This window comes from Electrophorus electricus, chromosome 16 (assembly GCF_013358815.1).
Source record: "Electrophorus electricus isolate fEleEle1 chromosome 16, fEleEle1.pri, whole genome shotgun sequence".
NCBI classification, from domain to species: domain Eukaryota; kingdom Metazoa; phylum Chordata; class Actinopteri; order Gymnotiformes; family Gymnotidae; genus Electrophorus; species Electrophorus electricus.
In genome coordinates, this window is record NC_049550.1 from 13,140,974 (window position 1) to 13,157,892 (window position 16,919).

The 16,919-nt window shown below is 44.9% G+C and overlaps 3 protein-coding genes across 8 annotated transcripts in view; 2 read left to right on the forward strand and 1 right to left on the reverse strand.

Annotated features, from left to right (window-relative positions):
- The first annotated feature begins 7,468 nt into the window (after positions 1-7,468).
- On the forward strand, positions 7,469-9,224 carry junba (JunB proto-oncogene, AP-1 transcription factor subunit a). Of its 2 annotated transcripts, XM_027014246.2 has the most exons (2): positions 7,469-7,635; positions 7,920-9,224. In XM_027014246.2, exon 2 carries the CDS (start codon positions 7,958-7,960, stop codon positions 8,834-8,836), a length of 879 nt encoding a protein of 292 aa, XP_026870047.1. In that variant the 5' UTR covers positions 7,469-7,635; positions 7,920-7,957; the 3' UTR covers positions 8,837-9,224. The 2 variants fall into 2 exon arrangements, with proteins under 2 accessions (XP_026870047.1, XP_026870046.1); XM_027014245.2 differs by having other exon boundaries at positions 7,469-9,224.
- A 1,251-nt stretch (positions 9,225-10,475) lies between these two features.
- Positions 10,476-15,066, reverse strand: prdx2 (peroxiredoxin 2). Its single transcript, XM_035534750.1, has 6 exons — positions 14,963-15,066; positions 13,379-13,496; positions 12,830-12,983; positions 12,587-12,709; positions 11,004-11,134; positions 10,476-10,891 (listed from the first exon to the last, which is right to left on the reverse strand). The coding sequence occupies exons 2-6, from the start codon at positions 13,479-13,481 to the stop codon at positions 10,809-10,811; spliced, it is 594 nt and encodes a 197-aa protein (XP_035390643.1). The 5' UTR covers positions 13,482-13,496; positions 14,963-15,066; the 3' UTR covers positions 10,476-10,808.
- Positions 15,067-15,069: 3 nt separating this feature from the next.
- The window catches only part of rnaseh2a (ribonuclease H2, subunit A), a 4,046-nt gene continuing 2,196 nt past the window's right edge, over positions 15,070-16,919 (forward strand). The window contains exons 1-5 of one of the 5 annotated variants that reach the window (XM_035534748.1): positions 15,070-15,136; positions 15,701-15,837; positions 15,966-16,037; positions 16,187-16,313; positions 16,897-16,919. The exon at positions 16,897-16,919 is cut by the window's right edge and continues 65 nt beyond it. In XM_035534748.1, the coding sequence (XP_035390641.1) occupies positions 15,711-15,837; positions 15,966-16,037; positions 16,187-16,313; positions 16,897-16,919 (349 nt within the window). In that variant the 5' untranslated portion in view covers positions 15,070-15,136; positions 15,701-15,710. The other 4 variants (XM_035534749.1, XM_035534747.1, XM_035534745.1 and 1 more) reach the window with 4 other exon arrangements.

Sequence of the window (16,919 nt, forward strand, 5' to 3'; positions counted from 1 at the left end):
ACACACACACACACACACATGCACTAACTGATGCAGTGGAGGGGAACTCCAGGACCATGGCTGGGAAACAGTGACCTCAATGAGAAATTAGTCTAGTAGCTGATTAGGCTTTTAAAAAGTTTTCTGAGACTTCTTTGAATCGGGACACTGTTCATACAAGGTGACTGCCTTTTTGTTTTCATTGGCCACAGTGGGGATTTTTTCATTCTTTGGTATGTGTAAAAATGTATCTGTGTAACCTGATAGTGTTGCAATTGGGTTGCAACAGGGCATTTCTCATGGGGTTTTGTGGCCAGAGGAGTTTCTGAAGAACTCCAGAGCACCAGGCACTGAGTGTGTGTGAGGATCTGTTTTGTTTGGGTTTGTTTGGTTGAGTGGGTGAGTTGGCTTTTACTCACCCTCATAACGCACATGCACGTGCACACGCGCACACACACACACACACACACACACACACACACACACACACACACACACACACACACACACACACACACACACACACACAGAGCATCATGCTTTCTGAAGTATATGAAATCACTGCTTGTGGCCTTAGCATAACCCCAGTCATTCCACAATAGGGAAGCTTTTTGGTGTTTGTAAAGATGAGTGACCTTTGTCCTTTTAAGTGGACAGCAAAAACATGTTTTTTTTTCCTATCCCACATATAAATACACACATTCACATTCATCCACTGTACATTTTACCAAGTGTTGGTTTCGATATTCTAAGCTTTTATATTTCCTGTTGCCAACAAGTACGATTCCACAGATGGAGTAGAGGGGTTAGAATTTGCCGGTAACCTTTTTTTGGCATGTATCCCTGGCATTCTCAGGATCCAAGTCAGTAAACCACAGTGTTGGGGATTTACCTCTGATAAGCTCTGCAAAAGCACTGCAATTCTCTGACCTCACTGCTGGACTATTTATCTTAAACTCATTTTTCTTTATGGATCATTTGTGGGAGAGGTTTTATTAGGAACCGAGTAAATCAGCTGGAGCTACTGGAAAAGTGCCTCCCTCTGCAAAATGCTGACAGTGAAAATACAGCCCCTTGTTCACACTTTGATAAATATCATCGATTTCCCACGAAACCTTTCATCAACCTGTACAGCTCTGCGCTGAGGCAGGCAAGCTCGAACTCTAGCTGTGGGGAGGTTTCCAGAACTAGAGTGAGTTCAGTTACAGGGGAAGGAATTCACTAGCACTTCTGCATTCAGCATTTAGAATAACCATCAGGCTTAAATTCAAGGACGAGACACCTAAACTAAAAGACATCAGACCCTTTGCCAAAACAAATAAATAAATAAAAACAAGAGGAAAAACATGGTTCTTTTCACTAGCACTGAAAAGAGACACAGTCCGACAGACTTGGCCTTACTCACATTTCTAAAGCATTATCCTTCCGTTTGTGTGTGTGTGTGTGTGTGTGTGTGTGTCTGTGTGACCTCAGGGAGGAACCAGAGCAGAGTGTGATCTCATTCTTCCTGGCCACATCAACATGCCTCGTGCTAAAGGTCTCGTAGTGACCACAGCCCCAACTCAGCCAGCATCGTACTGACTACACCCCCAACTCATCCCGCATCGTAGTGACCACACCCCTAACTCAGCCCACATCGTAGTGACCACACCCCCAACTCAAGCTGCATCATAGTGAACACACCCCCAACTCATCCCGCATCGTAGTGACCACACCCCTAACTCAGCCCACATCGTAGTGACCACACCCCCAACTCAAGCTGCATCATAGTGAACACACCCCCAACTCACCCGGCATCGTAGTGACCACACCCCCAACTCATCCCGCATCGTAGTGATCCCACTCCCAACTCAGCCTGCATCGTTGTGACCACAGCCCCAACTCAGCCCGCATCATAGTGACCACACCCCCAACTCAGCCTGCATCGTTGTGACCACACCCCAACTCATCCCGCATCGTAGTGACCACACCCCCAACTCAGCCTGCATCGTTGTGACCACACCCCCAACTCAGCCCGCATCGTAGTGACCACACCCCCAACTCAGCCTGCATCGTTGTGACCACACCCCCAACTCAGCCCGCATCGTTGTGACCACACCCCCAACTCAGCCTGCATAGTTGTGACCACACCCCCAACTCAGCCCGCATCGTAGTGACCACACCCCCAACTCAGCCTGCATCGTTGTGACCACACCCCCAACTCAGCCCGCATTGTAGTGACTACACCCCCAACTCATACCGCACCCCAACAGCTTGCTTTTAACAACATGCCTGTGCACTGAACTCCAAAACCACCCGCCACCCAGCAGAGATTAGCCACGCCTTCATTAGCGAGATTAGCCTTAAGCAACCTACTTACCCAAGGCATGGAGGGATTACAAGGCCCTGGCCTGCACAGATAAGAAGGGAGCAGCAGAATTTGTTAGTGTCTGTGTGTGTGTGTGTGTGTGTGTGTGTGTGTGTGTGTTTGTGTGCACACGCATGCGCATGTATACATATGTATTTAAGAGATTTTTAACCATCACTTAGGAAGGTTAAATGGCTGCTCTGGTTGCTATGGCAGAGAGCTGCTCTTTGGTCCAGTGGTCAGTGCTCACGTTTACCTCCTGTCAGCCCTGGGCTTGCCCCTGGGGCAGGTGGCTGCCTTCGGCCTTTGTTACAGACAGCAGCCGTCTGTTAGCACTAAAAACCCTTTTATCAAGTACCTTACAGATACTGGTCTAGAATTAGGTGCTGTAACAATTAATGTAACTGGGATATGATTACTGATTACTGGGATATGAGGCAGAAACTGATTCCAGACCTGCAAACACGTTAATAAATGTGGGCCTGCAGCCTCTTCTCTGGCTGACTGAGCAGCTCCTTATGGTGTCTAGTTCTCGTGTGTCTTCACTGTAGCATGTTGCTGGCATAAGACTGATGGTGCAGTTGCTCTCTGTGCCAGTGGGCTATGAGAGCATCTCAACCACCTGATCCAGGGCACCTCCAGGGTTCTCACGGCCCACTGAGCCAGGCCACGCAAGATGGCTCGGGATGGCATGGGATGCCAGCCAGTCTGTTTGGCTGCGATGGCCAGGGTCAAGAGCTCAGCTTGCAGTATGCTAGGAGCAAGTGGAGGAATCTGTGTGTGTGTGTGTGTGTGTGTGTGTGTGTGTGTGTGTGTGTGTGTGTGTGTGTGTGTGTGTGTGTGTGTGTGTGTGTGTGTGTGTGGCTGTCAGAATCACTGTGTGTGCCACTGTGCTCTTGGCACAACTGTGCTTTTGTCCTTCACTGTCTTAAGTCTCTTGCTCTGCAAAAAGTGATGACTCCAGATAGAGTCATTCTTTGTTTGTTGTTTTTACCTTAAAATAAACAAATCCTATATTAATGCATTTTAATATAAATTTGAAAACTATTTCCGGGCAGTAAATGTCTGCGGTAGGTTGTGTGTTTCCTGGCCGTTTGAGGCCGTCACCGTCGTGGCGTCACTTAAGACACTCCGCACTTCTCACTCTCCCCACTGCTGACTGTGTAAGGTGTGTCTGCGTGACAGCAGGTTCCGATTCCGAGAGTGGAACTGGCCGGTTCTGGTTCTCTCTCACTCTTCTGTATGTCAGTAAAGATCAGTTCCTTTTTTCCTCTCTCTCCCCCTCTCAGTTCGGAATAAACTCAGCGCCGGTCGCCGTGATTGTGAAACGTCTCATTTGCTTTCGCCGCCTCCTTGAACTGCATATTTCAGCATGATTCCCATTGTTTTTATTCTCTCCTTTACTATTTCTTTATTTATTATGCACTCATTCACTTACTCACGCACTCACTCACTCATTCACTCGCTCACTCACTCACGCACTCATTCACTCGCTCATTCACTCATGCACTCATTCACTCTGACATGCTAATGCTTTGGTGAACTGGTTTAATTGTTTGCCTTCTGGTCTTTCTTCGCCATCGGCATAACGATACACACGCACACACACCCACACACACACACATAAACACAGGTCTTTTTTTTTTTTGCCCAATGCCATACCTTCCTTAAGGCCCTAAAACATTACTTGTCATTTCAAATTAACCTTCAGCTTAGAGTAAATAATGGCATCTCTATGAAGGTGTGTGCATGTGTGTGCATACATGTGTGTGCATACTAGACCACTGTGTGCTGCAAAAAAAAAACAAGATTAAAAAGGCCTCTGTGAGCATTAATACTTGAACTTTGTAAAAGACTAGCGTGATTAAAAGAAAAGGGGATGTGCATATTTACTGCTATTGTAACACCTTTACAGACCGTCCTCAAAAGGCTTATCACTCTCACCTACCAGGTAATCGCATGAAGTGCCATGTAATTGCCTTTGATGTGGACACGCTGCTATGGAAACCAGAGACAGCATAAGTCAAACAAGTGGGAGGGGCAAAGGTTTTGGACCCACCCCTGCACGACCTGGACATTACACAGTACACGGTGGCGAACACTCGTGCTCTTCTGACCTTTCGGCTCACGGCGAACTGCTGATCCCAGATCAGCTATTTTGCTCCTCTTGTAACTGTTCAGGTGATGGCTCTAATAGAGGCACTATGAGCAGAGACTCTATAGATATAGATTGAAAAAAAAGACAAAAAAAATTCTCTGTATGTCGTGTATACGCTATTGTTGTACACAGTTCGTACCTGGGACCGTATATATTGTGTAACGGTATGGGTAATTAAAAAAAATTAAGAACCTGGATTGGCTGTTGATAAAGTGTGCCCTTCCATCCAGGAGACTGTAAGGGACTGTCAGCTTGGATCACTTCCGGTAAGAAGTGCACCTACTCTCAGTGGTACAAAGTGCGCTCAAAGGGCGTGAGTGCAGAGTCCAGCTGACAGCAGCAGCCTGCAGACAGAGGCAATGCCGACAAAGGTTAGAGGTCACCTGTAGGCTCGGACCTCTACCCAGACCTGACCTAGAGCGTCTTCGAGGAGCAGAGTTACTGGGAAGGAAAGTGTTCAGACTGAAAGCATGCGACCATGTGTCCATGAAAATAGACAAAAGACAGATCTAGAGGCTAAAGGAAAAAAAATTATCTAAAAAGATGGATTAAGTGTCTGTTCTCAGTAATTTGTCTGCAGATTACCAAGCTATTTATAGTCCCTGAGTCGGCACGACGATCAGAGGAAGTAGGTTTCCTGTGAAGCTATTTTGATTTTGAGATATCAAAAAAGTGACACAGAAGCCACTGTTTTCTCAAACGCCACCACCACACTCTTACAGTTGGTCTGGTTTTCTCTCTGTCTCTCTCTCTTGTTTTTTAACTTTCACTATGACTCTCCCATTCATGAAGTGTCATGGGGTTTATGGCACTACATCAATATTTAAAAGAAGAAGAAAAAAAAAGAACAGCAACATGACTCATCAATGAGGTAGACTAAACAATATAGTACCCACTTACATAAATCAGCCTTAGCAAACACAGCGAGGGGGGTCTTCTCTTAGGTGGACTTTAAAAAAAAACAAACAAAAAAAACATTTAACATCTGATGCCCTTGTTTATATTTCACCTTCATTATCTTAACGGCCTTGTGCACTTGCAAGAGAGAGTAAACTGCTAAGGAAACCTCCACACCAGCAGGCCAGGAGAGACCCGGCAGCTGTGCAGTTTACTGTTTCAACACGTCTGGGATTCAGTTCCCACAGGGCCTGATAATTAGCCGAGCTGGATTGGTTGGGTTAGAGCAGGGCTAGTGTGCAGGGAATTGACAGGCTGCATATGTAATAGCTTAATATGTAATAACTTAATAAGGAATAGTAATGTGTAATTGTGTTTTACTGTACTGTGTTTTACTGTAATTGTGTTACACTGTGCTATGTTGTTCTGTGCTAAAGTGTGACTGTGCTAAAGCTTTACTCAGACCATTATATTACGTGTTATACCATGTACATTAACTAGATCTCAACAGAATGTTGGCAGTCCTGAGTGTTCTTCTGATACATTTGAAGAAGAAGGTGGAGTTTGTAGATTTAGGTCAAATGCATGATTCCACAAAAGATAGGGGCCACAGGAATTAGCGTGGGTGTTGTAGAAGGTTACTTGGACTCCGAGTCCCTCCCTGCCCTGAGCTGAAGGCGGGACCGCACTGTGGTCACCATGTATGTCCATCAGTCTTTGTGATTAGATTAGTCAGAGGACAAAGTCAGAGATGTTGTGTCTTAGATATTTACAGTATGCCCTGGCCTTCCAACACTCATAACCAGCCTTCTCCTGGGAAATTTAGCGTGGTCTAACTATCAGTGTAATCCTTGACCACGTCACTGCAATTCCAAAATTTTATATATATATATATATATATATATATATATATATATATATATATATATATATATATATATATATATATATATATGACATTCACTAAAATGTAGCATGTGTCATATATTATATATATTGCGCGACTGATTTTTCTGACGGTAGCAGGCACCTGAGGATATAGGTGAGAGGTTGCTCACTGTACATGAATGGCGCAACGTGGGCGTGTGTCCTGGCGCTGCGCCTGCTGTGTAGTGATTCAGTTCATATTAACTTATTCGATAGACAGTGATGTCTTTCTCTCCTCACAACCACTGTTCGGTCAGGGTCCCGCGATCCCTCTCCGCCGACTCCCAGTTGCTGTTTGTTTCAGGGATTTTATGTTAAAATCATTGAAGAGCCGAAGAATCCTAAAGGCGCAGAAGAACAAGCATATTAAATTATCTATTCGAACATGTTTGCACTTAAACTGAACACTGCCTGACATATTTCTGTAGCTATAAAATACCTCATTTGAATCCGTGTCTACCAGGCACGCAGCCCTCGTCCGCCAAATCCCAAACCACTCCTCCTCCCTACCTTACCTGGGCTGTGCATCCTGGAAGGCGGCCGAGATGAGCCAAGTTTTCCGGTATTTTTTTTTATTTTTATTTTTTACAGAGCAGTGCTGTCCATAAAATGTCCGATGATTACCGAAATAAAGTGAATCCCTTTTTAAATTGTCTGTAATCAGTGACGGCGATGGCGATTCGCATTTCTGGAATAAAATATTTTCTCTTTTCTCTTTTAAAACTCGCTCTTTAAAAATTCTAATGGATAACCGGTCCCTGGTTGAACTAACCGGGTTGTTGGTGTGGCTGTGCGTAGGCTGTGCTTAACTCTGCTGTTTTATTGGGTCGCAGTGGGCTGAACCCCGTCATCTTCTGTTTTACCTCACCAACACCATATTTATTGTATATTTTCACCGAGCCGTGTTGTTGTTTTTGTCTCTCTACACATGGGAAACTTTGATTTAAAAAAAAAATAATGCCTGTTTAACTGTTGCGGCCGGTGCGCGTCCTGGCTGTGGAAACACGAATGGTAGGTTTAGTGTTTTTATTTTCACGGTTCCTGGCAACGACGTCATCTCCCCGTCTGACATGCGTGCCACCGCGCGGCCAATTGCTCGCCGGCATGCTGAGGGCTTTCTCGAGCGCTCGCTGGCGAATATAAAAGCCGTTCCGAGGCGCGCACGGTGCAGATAATCGCGTGATAGACCCACCGACAGTACGGCGCCGTTTCTGCTGGTACGGACTGGTTTTTTAAATGAATAAGTGTTTTGGAAGGAAGGACAGTTTGGAGAAATACTGGACACCTCTTTGAAACATCTGTCAAGGGAAAGGCATCTGTCGACTTGGTACAGTAAAACCAAAAAAGTTGTTCAACTGTTTTTGGAAGTTTATTTCTCATTCACTTCTCTGGGCTTCCGTTAACATTACGGAACACGCGAGATGTTTGGACTGTAGCATAGACAGTATTAGCACTGAAGACTTTTTCAGCCGAGAGGCAAGATTGTGCGCTATAACTGTTTTTCTAGCTTTAAGACCACCTGATAGATTAGTGTGTCAATTCATATGTCAACAAAAATGGAGCAACCGTTTTATCATGACGACTCGTTTCTTTCTGCTTATGGCAATCCAGACGCTGCCCTGCACGACTACAAGCTTCTAAAGCAGAACATGAGCGTTGGCTTCGCCGAACCTTACCGGAATCTCAAGTCCCTCCGCTCGGAAAGCGACTTCTACTCTGGCGCCAGCGGAGACCTCAGCTCGCTGAAACTCGCCTCTCCGGAGCTAGAGAGACTCATCGTTCAGAGCGCTAACGGCGTGATCACTACACCGACCCCGGGCCAGTACCTGTACAGTCGAGCGATTACTGAAGAACAAGAAGGTTTCGCTGACGGGTTTGTTAAAGCACTCGACGAGCTGCACAAGATGAACCAGATGCCCCCGCCGAATGTGTCCATAGGAGCCGGTGGCGTGTCGTCTTGCTCGGTGGCGCCTTCGGTCTATGGCTCCGCTCTGCAGCCAGAGACCCCCGTCTACACCACACTCAACAGCTGTAACCCCAACACTACCCTCCCGCCTGCAGCCAATTACCCGACCGCCACAATCAGCTATCTGCCTCACCATCACCAGTATCAGCACCACCCGAGCACGACGCACCCGCCTCATCACTTCCAGCACTCGTTGTCTGGAGCCGGGCTGCATCCGCAACGACTTACGACGATGAAAGAGGAGCCGCAGATCGTTCCAGACCTGCAAAGCAGCGACGGCTCTCCACCAATGTCGCCCATCGACCTCGAGGACCAGGAGCGTATCAAGGCGGAGCGAAAGCGGCTGCGCAACCGGCTGGCGGCGACCAAGTGCCGGCGGCGAAAGCTGGAGCGCATATCGCGCCTGGAAGACAAAGTGAAAATCCTCAAGTCAGATAACGCCGGACTGTCCAGCACCGCTTCGATTCTCAGAGAGCAAGTTGCCCAACTCAAGCAAAAAGTAATGACACACGTAAACCGGGGATGTCAGCTGATGCTGACACCGAAGATAGAGTCGTATTAAACGGACAAAAACACGGACTCGAGACACTGGCTTAAAGGGGGAAACACTGGATGAGAATACTTTCTAATGCAGATAATACTGCAGCACTGAGTAGACTGTAAGAGGTGGTGTATTTGGTGTTTTCTTGTAGAAAACTACACTGTTACTGTCTTGTTTTCTGAAGCATTTCCTTTTAAAATCTTTGTTCATATGGTACTTTCAAGTGAAATGCTCACGAAAGCAACTCTAAGGGACTCTAAGAAGACGTACGTTATAAAAAACTTAGTGCGCGTGATATCCTATGAATACATTCCAATAAATTATTGTTGTTTACGTCTGGTTGATCCGGACAATGTAACTGTGTTTTGTTTGTTTGTTTTTTGTATTTAAGTAAAGACCTTAAAATATACAACGTGTATGCGTTCTCAATGCTGATAAAAACTGGACCTAGCCTAAAATTAACTCATTTCAAACAGGTAAAATCACTGTATTGAATGTTCCCTCTTCACCAGCTTGTCACTTTCACGTAGGTAGTATTACGTAGAGCACGTACGCACGTTGAATCTGTTTGCGATAGACGTAGAGTCCAAATATGGGCAATTTTGTACCCGTACGTCATTGAGGGTAGAGTTGCCGGGAACCCCCACCCACGCTGCCGGATTTAGGAGGTAGCGAAGTAGGCGCTTTAAGTCTGACGTTCGTATGAATGAGGTGCGTGTGAATGGGTGAAAATTTAGAAACTCGGGAACTTCCCCGCTCACAGCCAACTCTTAAGTTCCCAAAACAGTTTCAGCAAAAAGAAAACTAGAGATAAAAATAAGAGCACGGAGATTTTCCAGGAACTTTGCATAAAATTAAAGCTAGCGTAAGCACAAATAAGATCAAAGCGATAAGAAACAGACTGCTTCATTAGGTGCCGCCGAAGAAATTTCTTAATGCCTCTGGACAACGCTGAACATATTCACAGTCACTCTTACTCATATGATTTACTTGTTTAATTTACAGTCTTCTCGTTGTTTTACCACCCGAGTCTGATGATCTAATCAGGCTACTCTTAACAATTTGGGTATACGTATTCAGGTATTTTGGCAGTACCACACGTCCTTAGCTCCACGCCACACACGGTGCTGTCAGGACAAAACAATTTTTGTATAAATGTCATCACTGCAATGACTCCTAGATTTACATTTCTGATTGCAGATAGGGGAAAAGTCAGCTGATTTAAGGTCATTTAGTGTTTCTCATTTGGGTCTCACATAGGCCGAGTGAAAAGGTCTTGAAATGTCATTATGCTTACGTGGCTAATAAAGCCATGACTCTTCCAGCGTGGCATTAATATCAGGTCCAGACAAACAGAACTGGTCAGGCATCTGTTTCGATCCCGCCCTTAGAACAGCAGCACCACAAAACGTTGGGTAGCTACTTATTTTCAAACAAGAGACGTTTCTCAAAATACACAAGATTATTCGTCGGTCTGTGTTTCACTCGAACATGATCACTAGACAATTTCACAAGACTCCAGCGAGGCTCCAAGTTTAAATGACCTACTCCGGCCACCTTTCATCTAAAATGTATGAAAGACTGCCATCTCGTGGTCAAAGTGCACATTACATTAAAAGTTACACAACCCACACACAGAAAATAAGTAAACGGTGGTTGGTTTTGTTTTTGATTTGTTTTATTTTTTTTTTAAATCAACACCATCTTTATTTCACAATTTCCAAAAATTTTAAACACCATCAGCTGTTAGACATCAATTGTGAACAGGTACAAAATACATGAACGTTTTCAACAGAAAAGCAGGTGAAAGACTACAGAAATTTCAGTGCATGGGACCCTCAGCTTATCAAATAGCATAGTCAGATGAACTGAAGATGGAAATCTTCACACAAGTGGGGAAAAAAGGCCAGGGCACTCTAACGAGAACTCAGACCGCCTGCAAGTGCTTCATTCCTCCTGGACCGTAGTCTATGGGGCACACGCGGTGAACGCCTTACTGCTTGGAGAAAAACGCCTTGCTCTTCTCAACATCAGGAATAATAGTGTCACTTCCAGGCTTCCATCCAGCAGGGCAGACTGGGGGGGGGGGGGGGGGGGACAGTTTCCTAATTAAGTTCTTCCCTTTGCTGTAAGCCAACAAGAAAATTAGTGAGAGTTCAAGTGAGAGTGGTGGGCAGGGCCAACTCACCTTCCCCATGCTTGTCAGTGTGCTGGAAGGCCTGGACCAGGCGCAGGGTCTCGTCCACGGAGCGGCCCACGGGCAGATCGTTGATGGTGATCTGCCTCAGAATGCCTTTATTGTCGATCACAAACAGTCCTCTGCAGCAAAACACAGGAGCACATGAGGGCTGTATACTGCATACATCAGTAGGTCAGTGTGCTTCAACAGTGTACGGTTCTCTTTATATAAAAAAAAAAAAAAAAAAAAAAAAAAAAAAAAAAAAAAAAAAAAGTGCAGAATATTAATGGAGTACCAAGCAAGGATTATGACCAAAAGAGCTCGAACACACATCAGTTCGTAGGCTTTGAATAAACTATTTTTATATAGAGTAGCGTGGGCTGCTCTACACTTAGATCTTCTGACCATTAGCGGGGCGATCCACCGTAAGAAGATCTGCATGCTGGACGGATAAAGATCCACCATAGATGCTGGTCACATGCCCCATGGTGCACTTACTACAATAGCAATGCAACACGCCAATTGCTTGTGAATGAATATTGAATTCAGCAACAGACAGGGAGGAACATCAACATTCAATGCAAGCAGAAACAATGGTGGACTTGGAAGCAAATAAAATTAAACTGTCATAAACTAAGCCAGAGCCAACACAGGAGCAGTGTTTTCTGGATGGAGAGTCCTAGTGAAGGAAAAGGTCTTCAGAGTGATTCTGAAGCTGCTTCTTCTCCAAGCTAAAAGGTCAGTATAGGTCAAGCCTGACCTGAAAGCGTAAAAGAACTTTCTAACCAGAAAGCTAATGAGAAACTGCTACAGAATCAAAGTTTAGCAAAGACAAAACAGCCTGAGCTCAGATAAACATGACCATTACAGAGCTAGCTCAGCTCACTAAATGCACCATCTTCGTGAAGGCTGTGACCTTCGCATCATAAGGCTTTTGATGTGGAGATTTGGAGATTTTCCCACTCTAGTCCTGGGTTATCAGGGAAAAGCAGCTCTGGGCCAACATATAGAAGTCTTATCATTTACTTCTTGAAATGCAGCTGTCAGTTTTATCACTGTCAATGTGCACTAAATCACAGGAACTGTATGACTAATGGCAGAGCACACACTGAGTAGGAGCCTAAAGAATCCAGCTTCACCAAAGTGGAACATTAATTGAAGTAAAAAAAAAATTGTTCAGCAATGTCAGTGTGTTTGGTATAATTAACCATCGTGTGGTAACGTAAACAATATTGCCTAAACTTCACACCACTGGGGGCAGTAAAGAGGCATGGGTACACCTGAACTGATGCGTCGGTACAGAGTGCAAAGAACACAGATATTGGATAAGGCACAAGAAATAAATAATTTTTTTAAAACAGCCTTTGAAGAAAATCTTATTGCTCTTTCAAGCCTTTATTGGTGTCAACCATAAATAACTGGAAAAAAGCTGAACTCCCAGACATGTTAGAGAGACAGATCTCAGGAGTGCATTTTTTTTAGTTTGTGACCAACAATGTGTTAGGACCATCAAATTTAATTTTGGGTTTTTGCCCTTTTTTGCTGAGGAGGACGCATGCATCAGAGGTTAGCAGTGTGACTGCAGTACACACCTGTAAGCGATGCCCTCATCCTCCTTCAGCACACCGTAGTCGCGGGAGATGGAATGGGTCAGGTCGGCCAGCAGCGGAATGTTCATGGAGCCCAGGCCACCTTGCTTCCTCGGGGTGTTGATCCTACCAAGAGAGGTGATGTCACAATGAGCAAAACGAGCATTCCACTCTGCTGGCCAATCAGCAGTGAGGTACAGGTGGGTGACACTCCCTGCAGGCGCGTGCTGCATCAGTGGTCCTCACCAGGCCAAGTGGCTGAAGTGAGAGTCCGTGGAGACAGCAATGACCTCACAGCCGATCTTGCGGAACTCGGCAGCACGCTCACTGAAGGCGATGATCTCGGTGGGGCACACGAAGGTGAAGTCCAGAGGATAGAAGAACATCACCAAGTACTTCCCTAGAAAGAGAAAGGTGAGGAAATGCAATGTAGCACACATCAATGCCCAACAGCTCACCTGTCAGACAGTCAAGAGTCTAGTGCACTCATACACAGATATTTAGGTTTTACATTTAACATTCAGCAGACGCCCTTATCCAGAGTGACTTACATTTATCAGCATGTGTGTTCAAGCAAACACGAGCTTGTTGATGGCACCTTGCTCTACCTACACTACAATGTGAGTTGCAACAGTACCAATATTAGATAGGACACCCAATATGGGCAGACAAACTAGTTCAGTTTAAGCACATTGCTCTGAGGAGCTATTCACTAACCTTTTTACTTATTTGTTTAACCAGTTTCCACACTCAAGGCTACTGTAACTTAGGTTCCGAGTCTCCATTTGACCGTACCTCTGTAGTCAGAAAGAAGTACATCTTTAAACTGGCCATCCACTACCGCCGTAGTCTTGAATTGGGGAGCTGGATGTCCGATCTTGGCGTTTCCGGAAGACATTGTAAGGGCTGGTTGCTGTTGGTGACAGGAGAAGTCACATGACAGTATTCAGAAATGGTCTCAGTGGCATATTTCCAGCTCAGTCCTCAGGGACCCTCTAAATGTCACCCAACACAATGGTACCAGATATGCAGTGGTGTTGATTGCTGGGTTCAGAGGTTCTCTAGGATGTGACCGAACAAAAGCACAAGTCATCTGAGGGAAACACTGCACCACTGCACTAAAGTAGGGCAGACCAACTCTAGACCTGCAGGGCCAGGGACCGTTTAGTGTGTTCCTTGCTGCAAGACTTAATAACTAGCTTGTGGTTTTAATGATATGCATTACAACACTGAGAAATCTTAACATGATCTGGACTCCATACTGAGCTCTCCCATTACATAACAATGACCTCTCACTGTTTATATCATTGTGTGCGCCCCTTTCTAAAAATATCAACCTGTGACCTTCATTACTTTATACTAGTCCACTGTTAAGTCTCCTGGCTTTAATATCTTAGACTTTCTTGGTATATTATTCATTATTCGAAGGCCACAGTTCAGTTAGCCAACAACATCATAGCTGTAGTTATTAGAAGGACAGGACCACACATGCAAGTCATATGTTCGCTTGTTGGGGCTTTGAGGCATTCGAGCAAGACAGATGACGTTTTATTAACAACTTAATGCATCCAAATTTATAATTCCCTTAAAAGGTTTTAAAATCAAGAAACGGACACACTCGTGTTGTACTAGCTTGCTATCTAGAGAGTGCGAATCCACCGTTGTCGACTTGGAAATGATATACGACCCCGTAGACATTTGATACCAACTGGCACAATGACAAAGCAAAATTTCTGGAGAACATTTCGCTGATTGTGCAGAAACATGATAGTTAGATAAGCTAACTGGGCATGTCAACGAACTACCAACGTTAGCTGTGCACTTCGCTCAAGAGATAGCGGCTAAACAGGCGGGACGTGAAGGCCGTGAGTCAGCAAGTCGCACAATCCGAGCGATACAAAAACAAGACCATTATTAAAATCGCATTTGACATTCACAAAAGGTATAAAAAATATATATAGCTAGGATGGCTAACTAAAACCAACTGCTGCTTTTTTTTTTTATTGCGTAGCTATCGTTGTGTTTGGACATTGTCTTTGGCTTGGCACATCCCTACGATAACGCCTCACTCAACAGCACGTCTTAAAGTGCACAAAGAGCCATTATACAGCCTACAGCACAGCCAGAGCAGCTACATGCAAATCTTAACCAATTCCCAACATCTCACTGAAATAAATGCAAGCTGACAGTGCGTATAAGGATAAAGTGACACTCCATACAGACAACGCCAAAGTAGCAACCGCCTGCAAAAGAAACACGAACCCACGGTTCTATGATTTTGTGAGACACAACCACATTTACACGGCAACCCTAACTAACATGCCAGTGATATATTGAATATTCGGCGTTTGACGTTAAGCAGATGTCGCGAATACTTACATTTATCGTTCTGCAAAACCAAAAACGACTCGAGACACGAGGAGCTCACTGCCTTCCACGCGCGTGAAGCAGCCAAGAAAAAGGCTCTGCGGAGGGGGCGGGGCGCAGAGCGGCTCTTCTTCTCACTGTAGAGTGAGCTCGACAAAATCAGCAACAACAAACAGACCTCAGCAGGTTCGAAGTTTTTATTTATATATATATATACGCTTTGTTTTAATACAAGGAGCAATTTACGTATGAAATTACGTAAAAACTGCACGGATTTGGAATACATGCCACGTGACAATCTCGCGCCAATTCGAGAGTTGCAACATCCGGAGGATTCAGCTACTGCGCTGGTCAGGTCGTCTTCATTTATGCACTGCATCTGCTACTAAATACTTTATTTGAAGGTTGCATATATAATTTATCCTAAGCAGTCTGCAGTACAACGGAAAATTAATGAGTCAGTATAAATCCATGGAGAGTTTCGTGTTCGTAAAGAATGGTGCTCGTATTGTTATAATGAAACTAACGTGTTGTTTTGTGTAGCTAGCAGCTAGCTAGCTAGCTTAGCTTAGCTTAGCTTAGCTGTCTACAGTTTGTGTGTCCTGGCGGTTTTAATAAAACGTGGTGAAATCCACTTTCAGAGATTTTCAAGGCTTTGTGTTTTGCTGTTTAATTAACAACCATGAATCTGTTTGTCAAAGCAGCTGTCAAATGTCATAAAACAGCCATTTGTTTCTTACCTTAAAATAGCGAGCTAACTATGGACTTAAGTGCGTTTGAAGCAGACAATTCCGTCAGTTGCCGCCTGACCTCCCCTGTACCCGACGCCTGTAGGACCGAAGACTGCTGTCTGGGAATCGACGAGGCCGGCCGGGGTCCTGTGCTAGGTGAGTGCACGGTAGCCAGGCAACGGTAACCTCGCGACGTTACTTCGGTTATGGTCTGTAACCCGTCCCTCCGCACGTGGAGGCTGTTTATGCCGCGCGCTGATTTCGCCGTGTTCTTCGTCCTTCAGGGCCTATGGTGTATGGAATATGTTTCTGTCCTGTGTCCAAGAAGGAGGAACTTAAGAACCTAAACGTGGCAGGTCAGCCAGACAACCAGTTTTTGTTCTGTAGTGTACAATGCATGAGTGCATTATACTTGGTGTCAAATGTGTGTATGCGACCGTAGTTGATTGTTGTATGTGTATCCATGACACAGTATTTTGTAGTGCTCTACTGGTCTTGTGTTTAGACTCAAAGACACTGACGGAGGCTGAAAGGGAGAATCTGTTTCTGAAGCTGGATAAGGCAAAAAGCTTCGTGGGCTGGGCCCTTCAGGTCCTTTCTCCCAATACCATCTCCACCAACATGTTACAGAGGTAACATACTCACACATACACACCCCTGAATACCATCTCCACCAACATGTTACAAAGGTACACATAACCTCTCCCCCAACATGTTACAAAGGTACACATAACCTCTCCACCAACATGTTACAGAGGTACACATAACCTCTCCACCAACATGTTACAGAGGTACACATAACCTCTCCACCAACATGTTACAGAGGTACACATAACCTCTCCCCCAACATGTTACAGAGGTACACATAACCTCTCCCCCAACATGTTACAGAGGTACACATAACCTCTCCCCCAACATGTTACAGAGGTACACATAACCTCTCCCCAACATGTTACAAAGGTAACATACTCACACATACACACCCCTGAATACCATCTCCACCAACATGTTAGAGAAGTAACATACTCACACATACACACCCCTGAATACCATCTCCACTAGTATGTCATTGGGATACAAATGTAAATTATACACAGTACAGTTTCCACAGGTATGCACCAAATACACAGTACTACCAGCCTATTTCAGTGTATGTCAGATTATTCTAGTAATGTATAGTATTTCCCATGCAGTTATTTTACTCTGTCTGAACAGGGTGAAGTATAATTTAAACGCTC

Excerpts from the sequence above, each read along its gene's own strand:
- prdx2 (XM_035534750.1), bottom strand. The coding sequence starts at position 13,481 with ATGTCTTCCGGAAACGCCAAGATCGGACATCCAGCTCCCCAATTCAAG. Across the intron at positions 12,710-12,829 it reads CACTTCAGCCACTTGGCCTG|GATCAACACCCCGAGGAAGC; the intron begins GTGAGGACCACT and ends CTCTCTTGGTAG. Across the intron at positions 11,135-12,586 it reads GATGAGGGCATCGCTTACAG|AGGACTGTTTGTGATCGACA; the intron begins GTGTGTACTGCA and ends GTTTTGCTGCAG.
- junba (XM_027014245.2), top strand. The coding sequence starts at position 7,853 with ATGTCAACAAAAATGGAGCAACCGTTTTATCATGACGACTCGTTTCTT.